The sequence below is a fragment of the Bombus huntii genome, chromosome 10 (genome assembly GCF_024542735.1).
Source record: "Bombus huntii isolate Logan2020A chromosome 10, iyBomHunt1.1, whole genome shotgun sequence".
Lineage (NCBI taxonomy): Eukaryota > Metazoa > Arthropoda > Insecta > Hymenoptera > Apidae > Bombus > Bombus huntii.
The window spans coordinates 6,515,895-6,537,385 of NC_066247.1; the positions used below are offsets into that span (position 1 = coordinate 6,515,895).

Genomic DNA, 21,491 nt, shown 5'->3' on the forward strand with positions numbered 1-21,491 from the left:
ACGAGAGATAGAATATACCCAGTGGGAATAAAGTTACCTTTCTTTAAGAATTAAAAAATTAGTACTCAATTTCAGATGATTGAGAGTCCGTAGCTTGCTGTGTAACTTCTTTTGAAACTTAATTTATAATTCACGATGGATTTGTACATGTAATATTCCTAAATTACAACGATGTAACAATATGTTACACGAACATACCGCGTATATCTGAATAAAATATAATAAACTGTTTTAACGCTACACTCGAATTTCGAAGGAATAATTAACTAATCTGTATGCATATTTTGATTGCAGTGCAAGGACTGAACACACCTGGGAGCGATTGAAAAGCACGTCCCAAGACCCCTCCAACTAAAATCACTCGCCTAACCTTTCCCCTGCCCACCTTATCCTGCCTCTTATCCTTCCCCTCTCCCCGTAAATCTCAAGAAGAGCTTTCGTTCGGATCACAGGACCTGTGACTTCATTATGGACAGTATGGATTCGAAACCCGTTTTGAACGATGACCCCTCGGTCACTCTGACCATCCGCCTGATTATGCAGGGCAAGGTAAGATCACACGATACAGTCCATTTACTATGCCGTTTATTAATTAACCTTATCGCCTTGGTTCATTAAACTCGTAACTCTTCGAGGTCCGCTCGTTATCTCGTTGAGATTGAGCGGTGAATAATCTGCGTTTACGTATTTCCTGAATATTCTCTACGCCAAAGAAAACGTCTATCGTATTATGATCAGTGGAATATTGAACTTTTCGCGGTTTTCTTTTAGAAAAGCAAAGGCAATTCCTAAGAACGTGAAATTTTGAAAAATTTCTGAGTTTAGGGAATTGGAAGCAATCGTCGATCGGTTAGCTGTTTTTCACGAGTATACTGGTCGTGAAGAAGTGGCTATATTTTGTGTTACTACGAGCCCTGTCAGCAATTAAATTAAAAAATAAGACAGTCTGTTTGTTACAACTTGATTCTACGTTATAACAGCCACGCGTACTCTGTGTTTGACGAGTATACTCGCTTACCTTTTGCGACACATTTTAGGTGCGCGCTTTTCAAAGAGGTCGCAGCAGCTAACTGTTTAAGCCACATGTTTTTAACGATTTAGATTGTAGCGAGTTAAATAGAATTGTCAAGTGGAATTTTTGTAAATTGTGTAGTTTAGCGAAGTCGTTTCTTGGAAGGGGAAATAAACTTGGAAAAGCGTATAAGTTCACAAAACTGATCATTGAAAAGGAAGCGCGGGACTTTGCTCGAAGGATGAAAAATTACGCTCGTCTTAAATTTCGTTTACCGATGAAATTACCAGCAGCAACAATCGCTAGGTTCTTTCGTTATTTTCGCTTATCATTTCATAGCAACGTACACTTTAATCGACGGTTCTAGAAAACATCCCGTTAATTCGTTTGATGAATGCGCACACCGTCCATGTAACGCCTACAAGACATTAAACTCATCGTTAACAATTGACAGTTACCCTAGTTTTTTGACAGCATCCTGCTATATATACATATATATAGTTATGTAACTATCATTTTCTCCTATCAGTTACGGCTCACAGTGAAAGACGATGAAAAAAAGTAGGACAACGAGAAAATAATGAAGCGAATTTTCGGAGCGCGTTATTGGCTCAGTCGTGGAATAAATAAATTTTCGTTAGCAAATAATCGAATAGTCGATAATTTTCTGCTTCGAACTTTCTAATTCAAAGATTGCGATACTTCGAAGAGAAAAGAAAATTATCTCTTAATTAACTTCATCGTATCTTTTATACAACCGATGATACACAATTCGATATGCAGTTTTTGACTTCGAAGCTTCTTTACTTTTATGCAGATAAAAGAAATCGTTTAATTGCCATGTTTGCGTAATCGTACGTAACGTAACGTACGATTATCTGTGAGAATTCATCTGACATCGGAGACAAGTTGCAAAGATAAATCAGTGCAAGATGTTGCACAATGTTGCACAGAAATACACATTTGTCACTCTGCTCCTCGTTTACACAGCGAAGCTCACATCGATGTTATATATAATTACAATACTTCGGTGGTTCAGAAATATCGATACAAATGGTACCGGTATTATTAGCCTATTCTGAACATATTTGCTGGGCTTTTGAACCGAAGTTCATAGCAAACGCTTGACCGGTTGGATATTCTAAAGATTTGAAATTCCTTTGGTAAATGGAATAAATAATGTTGCGTAATTATCGATTGCTGTTCTTAAATTTCTAAAATCATACGATTAATTCTTCAAATGAGAATATTTTCTGCGATATCTCTCATATCATTTTTCAATTAATTAGACAATTAGTGCGGAACGAAGTACTGCAGTAAATTTGTAACATTAAAAGCCACAAAATTCTTCTCTGGACCCAGTGCGTATTAATTAATACGCATCGAAAATTATAAATCTGTTGGAAATAAACATTCATCGAAATATTCCATTGCTAAACTACGGGTTTTTATGTATTCAGGGGAAGTTTAAAATACACGAAATGCGAAAATATGCAAAATATTCAAGATAGAGTATTCCTTATAATATCTAGTGGACGAAAGGAACCTGTTTTTAAATTACACTTCTTACACTCTGTCGATAGAAATCTAAATTTGCATAGATATTCTCATTCTACTCGTACACATTTATTACTTTCTAATTTCTCTGTGCTTCTAAAAATATTCTTATCTCTCTGACGATAGTCCGCTCTGTTAGAAACTCGGTTCGCTCGGTATACGTCCAAAGAAACCCAAAGGCCATCCTTGCCCCCAAAGTGTCCTGATGTAGATGCAGCTCCGAAAACAGCTTCCTCGATGCTCAGTTTTGCAACACAGACGGACCAACGGATAGTCCGTGTTCAAATATCGTCGAAACGATTTAGATATCAAACGACGTTGTACACAGCGTGGCAGTAAGAAACTGTTGCTGGAATATATTTCATTGTTGAGATATAACTCTCGATGGCCGCGTCTCTTACTAGGATTCCAACACAAATCAAGAGCGTGAGCAATGTCTGTATCGCATGCTTGCATGCTCGGCACGGTGGATTTCTGTAGATCGTGTGTAGAATTCCGGAAACCGTACCGAAAGATCGTCATTAACGTTCTCCGGTTCGCAGTCTGCGATCCTACGAGATATTCCACTGCCGCCCCCTAAGAATATTTCCAAGATGGAATTCAAGCCCAGCTTTCTATCAATGTAACGATATTTAAACGATGGAAATTTCCCTTTGAGGATTTTATTTTAGAAATTGGAACTTAAGGCTAAGGTTCGAATAAATATCTTAGCTTACAAAATTGGTGAATTTACGCGGGGATTTTAAGTCGGAAATTGAAATGTAAGAGCAGGTTTGGATAAGTATTTCAGCATTCAGAATATGGGAATTTACGTAAGGGTTTTAGTTTGCATATTGGAGTTTAAGAACAGATTTGGAGAAATATTCTAGCGTTCAGAAAGTGGGCAATTTACCGAGGGTTTTACTTAGAGAAATTGGAATCTAAGACTAGGTTTGAATAAATATTTCATTATTTATAATATCAGACTTTACTGGGAGTTTTTTCTTCTTTTTCTATTTTAGCTGGTATTTAAGAACAGGTTTAGACAAATATTTTAGCATTTTCACGATATGAAGATTTACTTACTAACATTCTATCTTGAAAATTGGGGAATAACCAGCTTGCATATGAAAGATACGTACGAAAACAATTTTTAAACAAGAGGGTTGATCTCAAAACAATTTGAATTAAAAGATCGCCCATATAGACGATTGTTATTATCAAAGAACATTTTCAGGATAATAAACAGTCACTATACTGCCGTATACGTATAAATACCAAGAAATAAAACAAAGAGAACGATCTAGAAATTGTCAAAAGAAGAAGAAGCCCAAAACCGCGTTAACAATAATATGAAAAAGCTTCCTCAAAATAATAAAACGATGATGACGAAATAAGCATAGAATAATCGTATACCTAAAAGAAAAAGAACGATCCGGAAACTGGTCGAAGAGGGTTTAAAGAGATGCGTGGAAAGTGATATTGGTTGTGCCGACATTGGCTAACAAGGATCTCGAGACACGACTTCCGGGTGTAGGAAAAGCAAGGTGCGAACGTGAGGAAAGAAGAGGCTGCGGAACGTGTCTCATAAATACGCGACGATAACTGTCAAAAGGAAACAGTGTAATAGGCGAATCGACGAACGACGACTGTCCGGATTTACAGCCGGTGACGCGAGCCAAGACGATACTATCCTCGTTGCCCCGGGGCTTCGACAATTACGATTTTTTTTATTTTCGTGTCCAGCACTGGGAAGGCCGGTATTTTCGTCGGACTTGGATTACCGTCCGAAAATAACGAGCACCGCGTGCACACAGACACCTCACCGACCGTTTGTAATTGGCCTCTCACCGTAACTTACGATGGACCATTCGTTTAACCCTTTAACACTTTGACTGTCACAGTGGCAATCGATGAGCTACGTTTTATTCAATTTTTTATGACGATCGAAGTCAGATAAATTTCACGAGCCATGGAAAATGTTGAACAATGCGAATGACTTAGGTAACGCGGCTAGAGAAAAATACAGTATGTAGATATAATATAATACTTTGCAATAACAATAGCGTTATGGCGTAGTGCGTTTGAACGTGTTGCGGCTCCGGTAAAATACATCAAATTCGAGTCAACGCGTTAAGGATTGTAATGTAAGCGGATTTACACGACTGATGGAATCTTAACTGGAATAATGAATTTCTTTAAGCAGTCGCATATGAAAATGAGAGGATATAATAATTCCAGAGGGCAAATAATGCAATAGAAATTTTCCAGTTCTCGCCATTACTTTGTTTTTTTGTTAGCGTAATACCGAAGTAGATTTGGTTTATAAGAACCGAATGGCCAGATAAGTAGATACGGTCGTCGGTCGTCAGACATCGATTAAATTTCGATTCGTCAGAAGGACTTCGTTGTATTGTATTGTAGCGGCAATTTTGGTTACTTCTCTGTAGAGAATTTGGATAAATTTAGAGCAAAATACTAATGCGCAAAGCTTCTTATTGAGGATACAATTTTTATTTATTTGCCATCAAAATTTATTCTAATGTAAGGAGTATGAAAGCGGTTGGAAGTTAAAGAATTCGAAAGATGGATTAATAGAGTCATATTAGAAGCTAAACTGTACTTTATAAAATTGGCAACAACTATAATGTTTTAATCCTAAGAAGAAGGTATTTTACAATTTACAATTACTCGTCGTATAAAAAGGATATTTACACTGTGAACATGTACGATAATTTTATAATGTGAATTATAGTTAAATAGTAATTTCTGTTAATTCTAATATCGTGCATTTCTCTAAATTTTTAGTCTTTCAATTATATGCACATTTTTCTGACTGTTCGATAATATCGAAATGCAGGAACCTCTCAGAGGACAAATTGAAGACTCGGTAAAATGAAAAGCAAAGAAAACCATCTTACAAATACCATTTTTTAAATATATCTTGATAATATTCGTTTGTGTAATAGTATCCATTCGTTCACGAAAGTAACTCATTTGTTTTTGAGAATTTATCGTTGACATTAATCGCGTGTTTATCTGATGAAATTGAGGAATTGATAAGAAAACGAAATTAGTCAGTTTAGCTTCTAAGAGGCTTGCACAGCACTGACATAACTTCAACGAAAAACCATGAAACATAACTAACCAATTTGTGAGGCGAGAAATGTGTAATTGAAATAACTGCAACTAATGTGAATTTTATTAGCCGTTGATTTTGAATGAAATTTATCACGTGTTAAGGAAAAAGAAAGAAAAATCAACTATAAATCATACAGGCTATGATACACGAAATGGTATAATTAGTAAAATAATTGGTAAAATGGGATAGGTATAATTAAAGTGCATATGAAGAATAAATTTTACGAGCCGATGATTTTGAATAGAATTTATTGTCGGTGAAAGGAAAGGAGAGAAAAATCGATGTGTAAATATAGAGTTCTCCAAATTCCACGGTTGATGTTGGGTTCACGAGGCTGGACCGGAAACAGAGCAGTGAGAGGTATTCCGGTCGATTTGCTTTTTTCGCCGTGGCTGCCGCCCGGTCGCGGCTATCCATGACCCGAGTCAATAATAAATCGGTTAGCGCGTGTGCCAAGACTCTCTCCGTGTCACCATTTTATTTTACTTTGTTTTCGACACGGATTCGCTTTTTCAATCCGGCCAACGAATCTTCCTCTTTTTCTAAGATTGAAAATAAAACGAAGCCTACATCTTCTTCGAAATACATTTATTAATAGAGAAACGTCAAATACAGAAAAAAACTAAAAAACTAACGAAATGTATACAGTGTAAAAATAAGATGGAAGTTCGAAATGCAGCTTGAAATTCAAATTTCTTTTCGCTGAATTTTACACATGATACTACAGTGAATTGTTTCTTGGACGCAATCTTCGATCTCTAAATATTTAATGAAATTTCCATTCTTTCGAAGAAAATCGATTCCAAGATGTTGCGATCGAAAACGTTCAATCAAAAATATAAAATATCAACATTTTGAAGAGAGCAAATCACAATTTGCAAATTTAACGCTAGAAGATTTAATCAAATTTTCAATCCTCCAAAAGAATCAGTTTATTTTTTTTTCTTTGTTTTTTTAGTAGAAAAAGAGACAATTTAGCGATGCATAAATTGCAACTTGCTCGTCTAAAACTCGAAAGCTTCTGTAAGATCTCTATGCCTTCAACAGAGCAGAAAATCAACGACGCACAGTTTGCAAATTTAACCTCAGGAAACATAATAAAATTTCCATCCTCTCGAAACAATCGATTTAACAACGCGCCATTTCGAACTTTCTAACTTTAAAACTCTAAAGCTTCGACGATATCTCCGCGCATTCGACAGAACAGAAAATCAACAATGCACAATTTGCAAATTTTACGCTAGGAAATCGAATGAAATTTTCATTCTTTCGAAAGAATCGCTTTAACAGTGTACAATTCGCGATTTTCAACTGCAATCATCATACAGACTTCATCACAGACGAAATTTCATTCATCATAGAGAGCGAGTAGCGTTCGTTGGAAACTCCAAAGCTCCGAAATCGTAGCCGGTTCCTGTCCGCTCGAGAGCCAACGATAGAACTCAAAATTGCTCTTCCCTTTCCTGGTTTATCCATTTGTTCTCTTGGTGGTTTCGCCGGCAATAAAACCGGCCCACGCCGCGTGTAAACGCGAATCCTTTCGCTGCGTTCTTCGCTCGTGTTCCGGTAGATAATATCGCAACTCTAAAGGGGTGGCGCGTATCGACTGTAGAGGGTTGAACGCACGAGAGTAACTCGTTTATTTGAAACCGTTTCCGTGGTTGGAGATAGAAGTTTGATACAACTACGAGGAAAATAAGGAATTTGTATGAAAGAAGTCGAAATGAAAGCTGCGGTGGAACTTCGTTTATATGGACGATCCACTTTGTTATTCGACGTGTTAATTACATAAATTTATACATATATATAATATACAGGGTGGTTGGTAACTGGTGGTACAAGCGGAAAGGGGGTGATTCTATAGAAGGTGAAGGATTCTATAGGGGGTGAAAATATGGAATGAAAATTTTTTTTTTAATTTTTCCACCGAGACAACGATCTACAGTGAGATTCGCACCGGGCGAAAATTCAAAGTCGATTTTCTCGAAAACAAAGCCTCAAACGAAAAATTTTTATTGTATATTTTCGACTTCTTTTTTCACGTAGAATCACCCCCTTTCCGCTTGTACCACCAGTTACCAACCACCCTATATATCTCTTATAGTTCGATATGTAAATACTTTTCAAATATATTTGAAAAATATATTTGTAAATATTTTTCAAATGGCAAAAAAGATGTTGAAAAATAAGGAAAAATATTGGGTATTCATTTATGATTTATTATATTACATTATTTTGTTAAATTCATTGTACGAATATATCGATGTACAGCGAACGTTTTATTTTAACACGTTGTGAAGTCGACGCACGTACCGATATTATTCTTCTTTGACGTTTCTCTACAATCTAACACGCGTAGGAATTTTTTAATTAAACCGAACAGATTTCTTTCCATTTTTGTAGTCGCGTAAAGTAAGAATTGTAAAAATATTCCTGTATTGAACTTGTTAAAATTCATTGTGATATCGAACGTGTTAATTACACAAATTATATGTTCATCTTCTAACAGTTGAACGTATAGTGAAATTTCTGTTACCAAAAATTATCATTTATGAATCGATTTAACGAAATAACAATACAGCAATTCATAATTAAAAAGTGGATGTGAAAGAAAACGCGTTGGATGGCATCAGAGGGCAACGTGGATCATGCAATTCGTCGCGAATCTGACTGGCTGCCAAGAATTTGAACTTCCTTCCCTTCGCCGATCCGGCAACCTTCCATTTCTATTTTTTCGCCGATGAATAAATCACACAATGCATCGTTAAGCCACCTATTCCGCAATCGATAACTTCGCGCGTACGATCGATAATAAAATTTACAATGGATATATAAAAGTATAGTAGCCTTAGAATGAGAATGTTGGCTCTATAAATCTACGGAAAATTAATTATATAGAATAATTATGGAATTTAATTGCATGGAATATTATGCGCTATATGTACCGAAATATACGAAAAAATATTATTTGGAAAAAAGATAGTATATCATTGTGCTTATAGATACTTTGATTTCTGCAAACATTATAAAATTGCAGGATCTAAATAGAAGAAGGAATAATGGTAACATTTTTCGAACTTATTTTTTTTTTAGAATCTAATAATATAAAGTGATTAAAGGAGAAAGAATTAGATATGAAGTTGTACGTATAACACAACATATGCTAATAAGTATTAAGTATCATTTTGCTATGAATAAATTCATTGAAGTATGTAACTTGTTTTTTGAGAATTGGATGTATGATTATATGTATTTTTTAGAATTGATATATTTATGTAATCAAATTAAGAAATTGGTGATCGCGATACTTATAGGAGAATAAAATAAAAATTGAAAAATTATTGTAAATTTGACACATTCCTCGTCGAGTAAAACTTTTCCATACAAATATTCGAATACGACAGACTCTCCAAGCTCGAACACAATCGATTCCAGCATTAAGTTCTCGTCTCATATTTGAAGTGATGTAAATTGAACTGATCCGTTGAAACGTTCAAAATTTGCTCAATACAGGAAATTTCGAAGGATCATATAAAAATAGCAAAAAGAAAAGACAAGTATAATAATCATTATATATCAATATTACAATGGTACATACGTAAAAAAATATTTTATAATATCAAATAATTAATAATTTTCACACGATCGGCTAGTCGAGGGTTGCGATTTATCGACATCGCTACTTGACGTTTCTTTGCAGAAATACATTTATCTATCTTTTCGTACTTTTCTAAGATGTTCCATTGCGTTATCGGTAAACTGATTAATACTACTGTTGACAATTGCGATGTTCTCAATGACTTTTCTACAAGGCTGTGTGTTTTAGCGGACAGACAAGACGACCACGTGACGGCTGTATGACGACAAGTGACTCTTTGTCTCCTTGTACCGAGAGTTTTCATTGGAGTTTAGAAACAGAATTTTCCTTGACATCTTTGTTCCAACATCGAGTTTAGGAGCTGAATTTTCCTTGACATTTTTATTTATTCAAACTTCGAGTTTCCCTTCCAGTTTAAAAAAGCTACATTTTCCTTGATATTTTTATTTAAACTTCCAGTTCTCGTCTGAGTTTAAACGCTGAATTTTCCTTGACATTTTTGTTGGAACATCGAACCGTTGAAAGTTTCAACGTCCACCGTACCACACTTTCGTATTTCATTTCGATTGGGAAAAACGAAGATAACATCGGAGAAGGTATTCAGCCGATTTTACGATCTATTACGATCCCATTACCGCGCCGAGGTTCACCTGTTCACAGTCTAGCGAACGCGCGTCTTGTTCGTGCACTTCGAAGTCCGATCCCGCCGTCGTCTACATCCGTAATTAATAGTCACACGAGCTGTGGTCGCGGCACTGGCAATTAATGTCCGCCGTCTTAGCAATTAATCGTACTCGGTAGACGTCGAACGAGCCGCCTGGCTCTGTTAGAACATCTTTTTGCGACGCGCATTGTGTTACTATCTGCTTGCATCAAGAAACTGGCATCGAGACGCTTCGAAACCGTTGCATCCCCGATGAGGCTATATAGTAACTGCAATAGTATGTACTTTTGAGTCTGTAGTGGATTTCTGTGCTAACGTGGTGTTAAATCTGTGACGGGAGTGTAGCGATTTTGGAATTGTTTTCGAAATTAAATTGGTGGCTGAAGTAGCCTCTCTATTATTGGGATAGACCAAGTTGGATCCGTGACGAAGGAAACGAAAAGTATTTTCAGGATCGTTTAGCATCGTAATCGATAGAGGAATGCGGATATTTATGATCGTGATTTCATATATTTACGGGTATAATTAAACAAATGGAAGCTGGAAGCTAAATATTACAACGTGTACGGTGCTATGGACATTTTGTCTATTTTTTGAATATTATGTGTTTTCTATCGGTTTTGCTACGTTTACATTTCCGTTACATATTTCTGGTATAGTCAGATTTTATTTTAGGGTATTCGTAATTGCATTTATGTGGAAAGTATAGCATTTAGAATTATCAATGAGATTAGTGTTTCAATTGAAATAGACTAGCAGTGTGTATTATTAGTGTTGAAGTTCTCCAAAGGCTAGTACTTGTACGAAATGTAGACTTTTCTTGACACGACGTTTGTTAAATAAAAATACAAAGACGCAGGTTTTTCGACAAACGACGTGCCAAGTTGCTGATTTTTCTACACGAAACTCTTGTTAAGTAGTAGTAAAATAACGTAGGTCTTTCCTCATACAATTTTTGTTAATAATTAATAATTATAATAATACAAAAGATACGCGTGTTTGTTGCGAGTCAGTTGATAGACGTTTCGAATGGAAAAAGTAGCATTTGAAATTGCTTTCTGAATCGAAGTCGAGGTTAAAGTAGAATTACTCGAATACGTGATGTTGCACGTGTAATGATGAAAGTGTAAGTGGCATAAAACTGTAGTGATCGTAATTCTCTCGTAAATAGCAAAGTTGAAATTAAATTGCAAATCGATTGAAAATTATAAAATCCAGTTTAGAACGAAGGAGCAATATTTGTAATTATCTTGACGATTCAGTTTGTTACAATCTCTATTAGTAGAGATTGAGATATGTAGAGTTGGATTTCTGATTAAGGCATCGTAATTGGAATCGTTCCCTGAATTCGAATGGATCGAGGTTCTCGCACAATCTCTGTTATTAAATTATGTGCAACCGACTGTAAGACTCGTTGTGTAGCATGCTTAACGCTGTTACTGAATTCTGTAGCAGATAGATACAATAGAATTAAATTTCTGTTCCTGGAATCTATTATTTCCTGATATTTCTATTTCATCGAGAAAAGAAAGAAATTTGACAAACAAAGTATGATGAATGTATCTTTGTGTTATATTCTATCGAAACTTATGTAGAATTAATTTAGATTAAATTACAAAGTGAATAAGAATCTCAAGTTCGCGAAAGAGTATCATGCTGCTAATAGATCGATAAATTATCCAAGTTGAAGGAGGAAAAAGTGATATTGAAAATCTCTTGAATATTCATAGGATACTTTAAATTAAACGCTGCTAATTAGGAAACTTGAATATCTTGAGACTTCATGGTAACTTTGTGAAAATCCTGGACAACTTTTACGATTTTCTCGATACTTCAAATCTTTCTTATAGTTGGATTTCGTAGAGCTTAGTAACTTTGGTAGAAAATATGGGATTAACAGGAATACAATTTTCGGAATTCTAGTTTCTTCTGCTTGGATATTTTACAAGACTCTGAATTCCAATTTTCCCGTGAAAAGACCCAATTTTTAATTTTACGCTTTAAGTACGTAATTACTTTTATTAATGATTTTTACTTGCAAAGTTATATAAATACGATGACATGTGTCTAATATTAAAAAGGTGGTTTTATAACCGCATCTGTCCATTAATTCGCGTAATAAAGACTTTATATGCTTATTTTCCCATTAACGAGATAAGCCTTTTAACGTGCAGAAATAGCACGATAAGGTGATCTCAGGTATGGTTACGTTCAATTTACAGGAAAAAGTCACGCAATCTGTTCTTTTAATAAATCCAGTATTAAAATAAAGATAATGTGTTCCAGCGTTTACGTCAATATTTGATATAATAATCGTTCTCATAAATTTTATGAAAAGAGACTTGTTCCGATTAATTTCACGAAGAATGACGTAACGTCTTGCAATTAATTTTAACAGAATTGCGTCGATGTTTCATCTTCATATCCACTGGACTCTATCGCCATCTAGAGCTGTCCTTATAATTAAAATATAATTAAAATAAGACGAAGAAGAAACAATGGTAATTAAAAGACAGTATTTGAAGAATTCATTGAATTAAAGACTATGATAATAATAAAATATACTATACAATATATAAGACTATAAAAATAAAATAAAAGCTAAAAAGCAAACAAATTTTCATTGAAGTAGAACTTGTCAATTTGAAAGATACGTCAAAACTTCAAAAATGTCATATTCATATAAATATTTATTATATTTATAATTCATACAAATATCACCATTATTCGTAGAAAAGATACGATAAGTGGACTGCGGATTTCCATGGAATTACATATTTTTATTAACAAAAATAACCAAGGAAATAAATAACCCACGTAAAGGTTTATTTCGCTTATAAAATATTGCAACACAAATACCACGCGTAATATGCAGCGACATAACAAATATTCCAAGCGGAGTCTTGTTGCAACGTTTGATGGGTGAAATAAATCTTTATTCTTCTCGGTTACGATCCCTTAGCATTCCGTTTGCGTTACATCTTCTACACATTTGCATAAATAACGCGGATCCTCGAACCTAACGACGAATCGCATCTTCCATTTTTCACACGGGAGCAACGTTGAATTCCGATAGCTGTCTCATCGACCAATCGAAAGCATAACTAAGAACCGTCGTCTCTCCTAAGTATTACCATGTGTCGTTCTAATAAAATTTCCCAATTCACGCAAATCTGCATTCGCGATCCTAAATCCCCGCCTCTGCAACAAGAATACATTCCCAAAACCTATTACTCCGTCTTCTGGCGAACATCTCGCCATTTAAATCCTCCGCGCGTCTCTGAAAAATCCTCGGAGACCTCGCGAAACCTTCGATTCCCAAGTAACAGCCCAATTTCTGGGGCTCGACATTGAAATCGTCGAAGAATCTGAAGAACGTTTCCAACGCTACTAACAACCACCGCTATCGTCTCCACCCTCTACCCCTGCGACTGTACACCTTTTAAACTCGCGTCTCGTGTAACACACGTACGTCGTTCTAATACACGCGAAGCATCCCCCAACGCTCGCGTATCCGATACACCGACGTCGGTGTTCGTGCTGAAGTGCAGCACGGAAATTATTGCACGTTTCTGCATGTCTGGATGATGCTCCGCTCCATAGGGCTCTTTCCACGGCCGGTTCGTCGGTTGGTCGACCAGGGGACTCCCTTTATCCTATCGGTGCGCACCCTCCGCTCGACTCGACCCACCCTCTTGCAGGGTTTCCCTCTCACTCGGCCCCTTTTCTCTCCTTCTGCCTTTTTCCTAGCTGCAAACCACCAACCCCCGTCTCGACGTCTCCCTCGCGGCTTCTTACTCTACTCGCGGCAAGTACTTCCATGACAAATCTCGTTACACCCGCGGTTTTCTATACCGATGGCATCGCCAACGACAGAGACGATGGGGCTTCTCTGTTCCGCTGTCGTTCTCGCTCTCTCATGCCCGTTTTTCGTTCCTTCGAGCGCCAATGTTGCTGCCCTTTTCTCTTTAGCGCAGTTACAACACGAATAGAGCCGCCTGAATGTATTGGCTGTGCTCGTTCTTTCACGTGGTCCTGCTGCGCGACATGGGTGGGATCTTCCTTCGTGATTGTTGTTTGATTAAGGGTCTTGCGGAATGCAGGTTTGTGTTTCTTTGGGACAGGCGGCGGGGATGTAGTTAAATGAGGGGAATGTTTGCAGAGAATTGCTTCGTTCGTAGAATGTTATAGAAATATGGTTTGGAGTATTTTATATGTTTTTTTTTTCTTATTATGTGCATTCTATGGTCTTCTTCAGGTTCGAATTTCATACGAATTCATAGAAATTTGCTGTACAGTTATTGTTTGTGGACTGCGGATTTTTACGCGTCTGTACAAAATTTCAGAACAGGAAAATGCGTCTAATGTAAGTTTGCCGTATGTTTTCATATGCAGAGTCTGACTCATTCAACTTCGGCGATAGTTTCTTCCACTTTTAAGTGGTACAGTGGCGACGAAAAGAAAGTTTAAAGAGTAAATGGGGGGAAACGCTGCAATTTCGCAAAACTGAATTGTAATTGACAAGAGAAACGAATGTGTAGGATATAATCGTGCGAGAGCTAAGTACGGGAAAAATGTTTAATACAAATGTTACACACACGAGTATCAATTTTAAACTTTCTTCTGTCCGCCATTGTATATGAAGCTTTCTTCATAAAATTGGGCAACGCTCTTACGCCAACATGCTTGATATATCGTGACAAAGAGACCATATGAAAACGTCACGCATCAAACGCATTTATGAATTATCGTGTTGCATTGTTTCTCTTCAACCTAAATTTAAGTTAGATGGCGATATAAATTCCTTGACACGAATCTTGTGCACACGTATATAAAACTTGAAAATATTTCTAGAACACGATACGGTGTTTCATAATAATTAAATTTATTTACTCTTCGATATTGTTTGCTCTAGTTTAATTTTATCGGATACGATCATAAAATTTAAATGACGGTTGAAACAATTTTTATTCCTCTGGAACGTCAGCCGATTAATCCCCTTACTCGACATGGGATTCACGTTCGCGATAAAACCGATCGTCCCACGATCAATCCGGAACCGATCAGGATTTCACGCTAACTTTAATTCAATTCGATGGTCGCGTTTTCATACTATCGGTGTTTATAATTCTCGCAGTACGAACTCGCGATAAAAGTGCCTTTATTTCCATATCGAAGCAATTGGATAACAAAAACATTCGAACGAACTACCCATTCGTGGTTAATTTAATAAATTTTCTAACAGAAAGAAGAAAATCTATCGCGTGTATAATCTGCAAATAAATCGCATCATAAAACTAGTTCTTAATTCCGTTATTTTTATTTTCCAAATTCAGTACGACTAAGAAAAAGTAAACTAACCACTTTGATACTCATCAAATTTTTCTCAGATAATCGTCACGAAGACGCTCGTTTTCTTTTAGCCAGATAACGCGCTAAACTTCATGTATATTTCGTTTCTAAATCTTCTCGAATATTGCTATCTTGTCATAATCTTTCGCCGCCGATTCAAACACGCGGTTACATGTAATTTGCTTTGAAAATCACGCTGTAATTTTTTCTTTTCTCTTCTTTCTTAATTTTAATATATAATAACAACGTACTTGCGATATTATCATTACATTCGTTCAAACGTGCATTATTATTTTGCTATTGAAAAAATTCGCCTTTTAAAGAGGTTGAGCACGATGAAATAGAAAGTGGAAAATGGTGACACGTCCCGGAGGATCTTTTTTGGGGGATGATAATGTCGTGGCCTGACGTGTTGCGAAATGGTTGGTTTGCAAGGCTCGCGAGCAAGTAAACGGATACGCGGGCTCTTTCGCGCGAAATAAATACGTCTGGCCGCGTTTTTGGCCAGAGAAGCATTATGTCTGCGGGCAGAATGTGCACAGCGAACTCGTAGGACAGGCTGGACAGTGGCCAGGGACGTCGGCCAATCGCATGGTCCAATGCGAATTATCATGATTCCATTATCCTTTCAATGGTACACAGACATCTCACGCAACTGTTCATCCTCTTCGTCTTCGTCTTCTTCTTCTGCTTCATTCGCTTCTAATTCGACCCTTCCAATTATCTCGCTGATTCTTCAAGGATTAATAATTAATTATATAATGAGTTGAGTGTGTTTCTAAAAGAATTTGAAATCATCTGGAATGAAAAGTCAGTATATAAGAAGCATGTTTTATTTAAAAAGAGAATCCGAAAGAATTGTTGCATAAATAACTGGAATAATATTGTGGATAGTATCGCGTTCAATTTCGTAAATTCAATACCTAGAAGGCTAGCTATAATTGTATATTTAAAAGAAAAGTTCATGAAATTTTAATTTTTTATATGTATTTAAATCTTCATATTCGTATCAATTTTTAATTTTCAAGTTATTTCAAATGGTCGCATATTCTATAGCAACTTAACAACTCTGGACTTGGTTAATTCTTATTCGTATCTTTATAGACAACGGTATTAATATCGTTCTACTTATTTCGAATATTTTTCTCCAAACATCTCGGAGAATATGTTCATGTAAAATTCCAGAACTGAGAACCATCAGAAATTTGAATGGAAATCGTTGAATTATCATCTTTATTTGCATATTTAATTACTGCTATTATCGGAAGAATTTCCACGAATAGATTAATAACATCTTTAGACTCGAACGAGAGATCAGAAGATTCAGAGAAGCTCTTCAATAATGTGATGCTTCTTGAAAGTAGAACATCGCGAAAACGATTCGAGATTGGCATAAAAATTTGATGAACCAGCGCAAGTTTCAAACGTTAATTCTCGCGTCAAAGTTAATTCGACGGTGGATATTTAAAAAGCTACGTCGAATTCCGAGATTCTGAGACAGCTAGAAGTTAAAGTTGAAAGTTTTCTGTCGTAAACTCGATGGAAGACAACGTCTTTAACGATCGTTTTTACGTTAGTAATATTATTACAGCGCTCTAAACTGCTTTTATTGCTATTTACCCTAGTTATCGATACATATTGCGTCAAAAATGTGAAACTTCTAAAATGCCTGCAAATTATAATAAATTATTATTATTATTATTAGAGTAAATTATTAAGTAAATAATTTGCAGGCCTTTTTTTAAGTATAATAAATGTTAGAGTAAATTATTACCTAAATACTTATATATATATAATTATACTTATATATTATATTTATAATTATTTACTCTAATTAGACTCTTCGAAGATACTAAATATATTGGGATTTTCTTCCTACGACGAATATATCTGAAGAATGATATTTATATTCGCGACGATATCGTGACAATTCTTGTGTGCAGTATCTTATCAAGACAATATCGAGTGCTTAATGCGTTTTGAACTTTGTAATACAGAAGAATGAAACGAGCTTTGACTGATAGTGATTGCTCGTAAAACATACATTTTATTTTTTCTAAAAAGATAACCCCTGCTTTTCGTTATGAAGTTTCTACGTGTTGCGAAAATGTTTAACAATTTTTAGACGCTAGAAACCTCGAACATTAACATATTCTCTGTTTCTCAGCTTCGACTATATCCTTTCTGCTTATCACTATAATCACCTAGTTTTATCGTTGAAACATTTCTTCATTTTTATCATCTTCGATCAGATAATCCAAAGAATTAATAAAATTATTATCGTTGCACTTTTGTTTTATTTTTATCGCCTTCGCGAAGAAAATTCAACGATCTGCAATATTTGGACGTTGACAAATAATCTAAAGATTCTATGAAAATTTTGTCACTGACCCGTTTTTATTTCTATCACCTTTGTGAGAAAATCCAACGATCCCTAATATTTCTAAAAAAATCACAAATAATTTAATAAATATATAAACTGATAATTAACATAATGGTACCGCTGTAACTGTTCATCATCCGTGTTAACGCTAGTCTTTCGTGGCCAAAGGGTTAACGTGTAGACTTACTAGTTGAAAACTCGAGAAAAGTTTCGACGTGTATACATACGCAAGACTAAGAAGAAAAAAGAGGGAACACGAAAGAAAACGAGCAGAGGTAAGATAAGACACGGGTTGGATTTACGCCAGATATTTATGTCGATGCCACGCGATGGTAGTCGCGTCGGAGGAACGGCCGTGACATTGCGACGGTACCAGGACAAATTGTCGAAGGTTCGGTCGTCTGATCGAATACGTATCGAATATGTATCAAATTCTTGTTGTTTGATAACGAAGAAGATTCTTTAGGCACAACGTTGATAACGCGATAGTGATTTGATAAAACGCTGTGACTTTGGACTATTTGGAAAAATCATAGAAAAAAAGAAACAAGCATTAAGATAAAATGACGCGAAAAGATATGGAACTACAAACTCGAAGACATTTAATAATAGAAATAGTTGAAAACTTCGAGAGGTGGAGAATTGTTGCAGTTTACGAGATTCGAATTCGAGAAAAATTCAAGAGCTGTATTTTGAGAAATTTTGTACTTACAGATGATAAAATGAAATTGTTACAATTCAAAGACTATAAGCAAAATATAGTTGTCAAAATCTACTTTGGAAAAAGACGAATCGATACTGCAATATTTAATCGTACGTATTTATATTTGAAAATAATCAAATACGTAAGAGACGATAGTAACTGAGAGCAAACAATTGTAAAAGCTGTTTAATTAATTTAAAATTGGTTATTTTCGATATGGAAAATTAATCATAAAGCAAAAATTTCAATCGACGATGGGGAAACAATTTTGATCTTACCAAATTGCTAGAAAAATAGTAACCTTAATTGATTCTCGTGGCAGGAAGGAAATTATTGGAAAAGAGGGGTCCTAGGGAGAATCTTTCTAAAGATTTCAGCCAAATGGAAGGCAATTCGGTTTCCAAACGTCGCGTTGAAAATGGTATTAGTCAGCCAGAGAAATGCACGTATCGATAGAACATGGGTAATTTTTAAACGAACCATTCGTACTTCTCGTTCGAACTCAGATAAAAAAAAATCGTGATAGCAACCCTTGAACAAACTATCGATCTGTAACTTAAAAGTTAATTAAATCGCGCTTAAATAGATTTGCCCAATTGCGGCAAAAGAGAGGAACAGCAGTGGCGAAAGTATAGACGCTGTTTTAAATTGCTTCTGTAGGTAAAACGCGATAGGCCAAGCATTTCATTAAATATTTGATAAAATCTTGAAATTAGATTTTTATTATTCCACGCTTTCGTTATCGCTTGAAACATAGAGATATTTCATTTCATACAAATTTAATATTCTTTTACATAGAATGCAGAGAATGCTTTTGTTTCAGTTTCCACTTACAGAGAATTACGATCAAAATCGAAGGTAAAAATAATTGAAAGTAAAGGTTAAATAATTACAGAGGAATCACGATCAAGATTGAAAATAGGTGAAACAGGATCACAAATCTTCAGCCAAAGTAATAATACGCTTAAATTGTTCCTATTATTAAACAGAATATCCATTGACTTATGCAATCAGCATCGCGAGTGGACAACTATGAATAAGAATTTTGAAATAAGAATTCATCCTACAATCAAGTTGCCATTACCATTATCAAACACAATCACAATTAGCTTGTGCGATCATAATTACAAGTGAAGAGCTATGAGAATCAATTTTAAGTCATAGCCATCCTATAGTTCAATCGTTGCTATTATTACCAAAGACTATTATTATTAGCAATCGTCCTTTAATCTACCATTCTAAAAAGAAAAAAAAAAGGAAAACCACCTCTGTTCTATCACTAGAAATAGCGTCTCTCTCTCTCTCTGTCATAATTACTATCTACCTAATGTTTTCTAATACTAAAGATTGACAAAACTCGCTATATTCCAATGCCAAATACATGCAGCAAACTAATCCAGCATTCTTGCACATCCTGCAGCGAAAGATTCTGGAAGTTGGCCAGCAACTGTCCAATCGTTGTGTCGGTATGTCGTACACGTTCGTTTGTCTAATAATTCCAAGACGAAGTAATTTTTTCCGCACGAGTATGAAACACGATGTGGCTCATCCCAGATGCTCGATCATCCTGTTCCTCTTCCAGAACCCTTAGAAACTGGAACCCTTTCGTAAAGGATCTGGCGAGAATCATGCGACCGATTGGAACAGCGTACGGTAGTGACCTCTCTAATTGGCCGTGCGCCAGCCTCGTCTCGTCGATGTCTTCTTGTTCCAGCTATATTTGCTTCTAAGGAGATTCGTCGACGATGACGCGTTGTCCAGCTCCCTGGTAGCGACTGAGGGGAGGGTTGGCGATGATTTACGAAGCTTGGCGCCTTCTCGGATCCCTCCTTCATTTTTCTTTTGTTTTTCCGTGTGTTCCTTCCTACGCAGCGGACGTCGACTATTTCGCGAGACGCAATGGAGAAGCGGATAGGCCGACGTGGAACAAAGGAATCGTCGACGTTAGGCTCTTTTTGCACGTAGACGTTCTTTGCGAGTTTGTTAATTCTTCCGGAAATTAAAGGGACTGTAGGTTTTAAAGCTACTGCTGGAACGACTGTCGTGTTTTTATGGTGTTTTTGATAGAACTGAGATTTATTATTAGCAGCGTAGAATATTCGAGAAGTTATGCTTGAGACTTTTTTTACGAATATATTGGATTGAATTTGGAAAATTTATAATGAAAGTCCTTCCAGAGAATTGGCATTTAATTGTTTGAAATGTAAAATTTTCCTTTGATGCGGACGCAAGAGTTTTGAGAAACTGTGTTCGCTTCTTTTACAAATTACAAAGAAGCTTTTACAAATCTTTGGCGAATTCTTTTCATAAAGTAAAATATCGAAGCAGAATCGTTAGAAACAATACCCATAAATAATTGAAAACGCGACATAGGATGGATAATATCTAATATTCTGATGGAAAATTTAAATAGTCTGAAATCTATTCTCGCTAAGATGACCACGATGTCATCAGCGCTGTCATAAACTATACTTGTGACATTCCGCAAACAGTCGTAAAATCTAGATCTCATGCATCGCCACGTGATTTAGTTGCAACGCGTGTAGGAAGCTTCACGCTCGTGGAAATGAGCTATAAAGGGACCAGAGTCCTTTGAGTGCTTTAGGATGGTTCCAGAAATGGTACAAAGAAGCTGATGCAAAGTGGGCAATTAAGTGTACACGCTGCGTTTCAGACTGGTCTAATAACGCCGCTAATGGTGGTTTTTCGAGCAGTTTAGCGTGTTTGGCTGACTCGTCGATTTTGTTCCGAGTCGGACAAGGAATGCGGTTGGGAATGTTAGCGAGACTTTTTTCTATACAATTTCGTTTGCTTCCTTTGGTGGAATGAAAGTAGAACCGAAACTGAAAGTAAGCAGTTTCTAAGACGAAAATACACGGTGCAATCCCATTTATTACGATGATCTTGCTCTTTCTTATCGTTACTCTTCATTATTCGAATAAAAGATCCTACGTATCTTGATGTATCTTGATAAAAAATCGATAATGAATTCAGTCTAATTTGCTGCTCAGCTAGTCAGAAGATCTTATAACTTTTATAAAGAAAAGATTTATATTAGAAGAAGGCATATCTTGTGAAACGTTTAGTTTCACAGTGAACGT

General features: G+C 35.9%; 1 protein-coding gene across 6 annotated transcripts in view; it reads left to right on the forward strand.

The window, feature by feature from the left end:
• Nucleotides 1-21,491, forward strand: part of LOC126870214 (poly(rC)-binding protein 3) — a 184,999-nt gene that overhangs the window by 98,762 nt on the left and 64,746 nt on the right. For all 6 annotated transcript variants that reach the window (XM_050627721.1, XM_050627716.1, XM_050627720.1 and 3 more), the window contains one exon: nt 295-549. In XM_050627721.1, coding sequence (XP_050483678.1) covers nt 469-549 — 81 coding nt within the window. In that variant the 5' untranslated portion in view covers nt 295-468. The remainder of the gene's footprint in view (nt 1-294; nt 550-21,491) is intronic.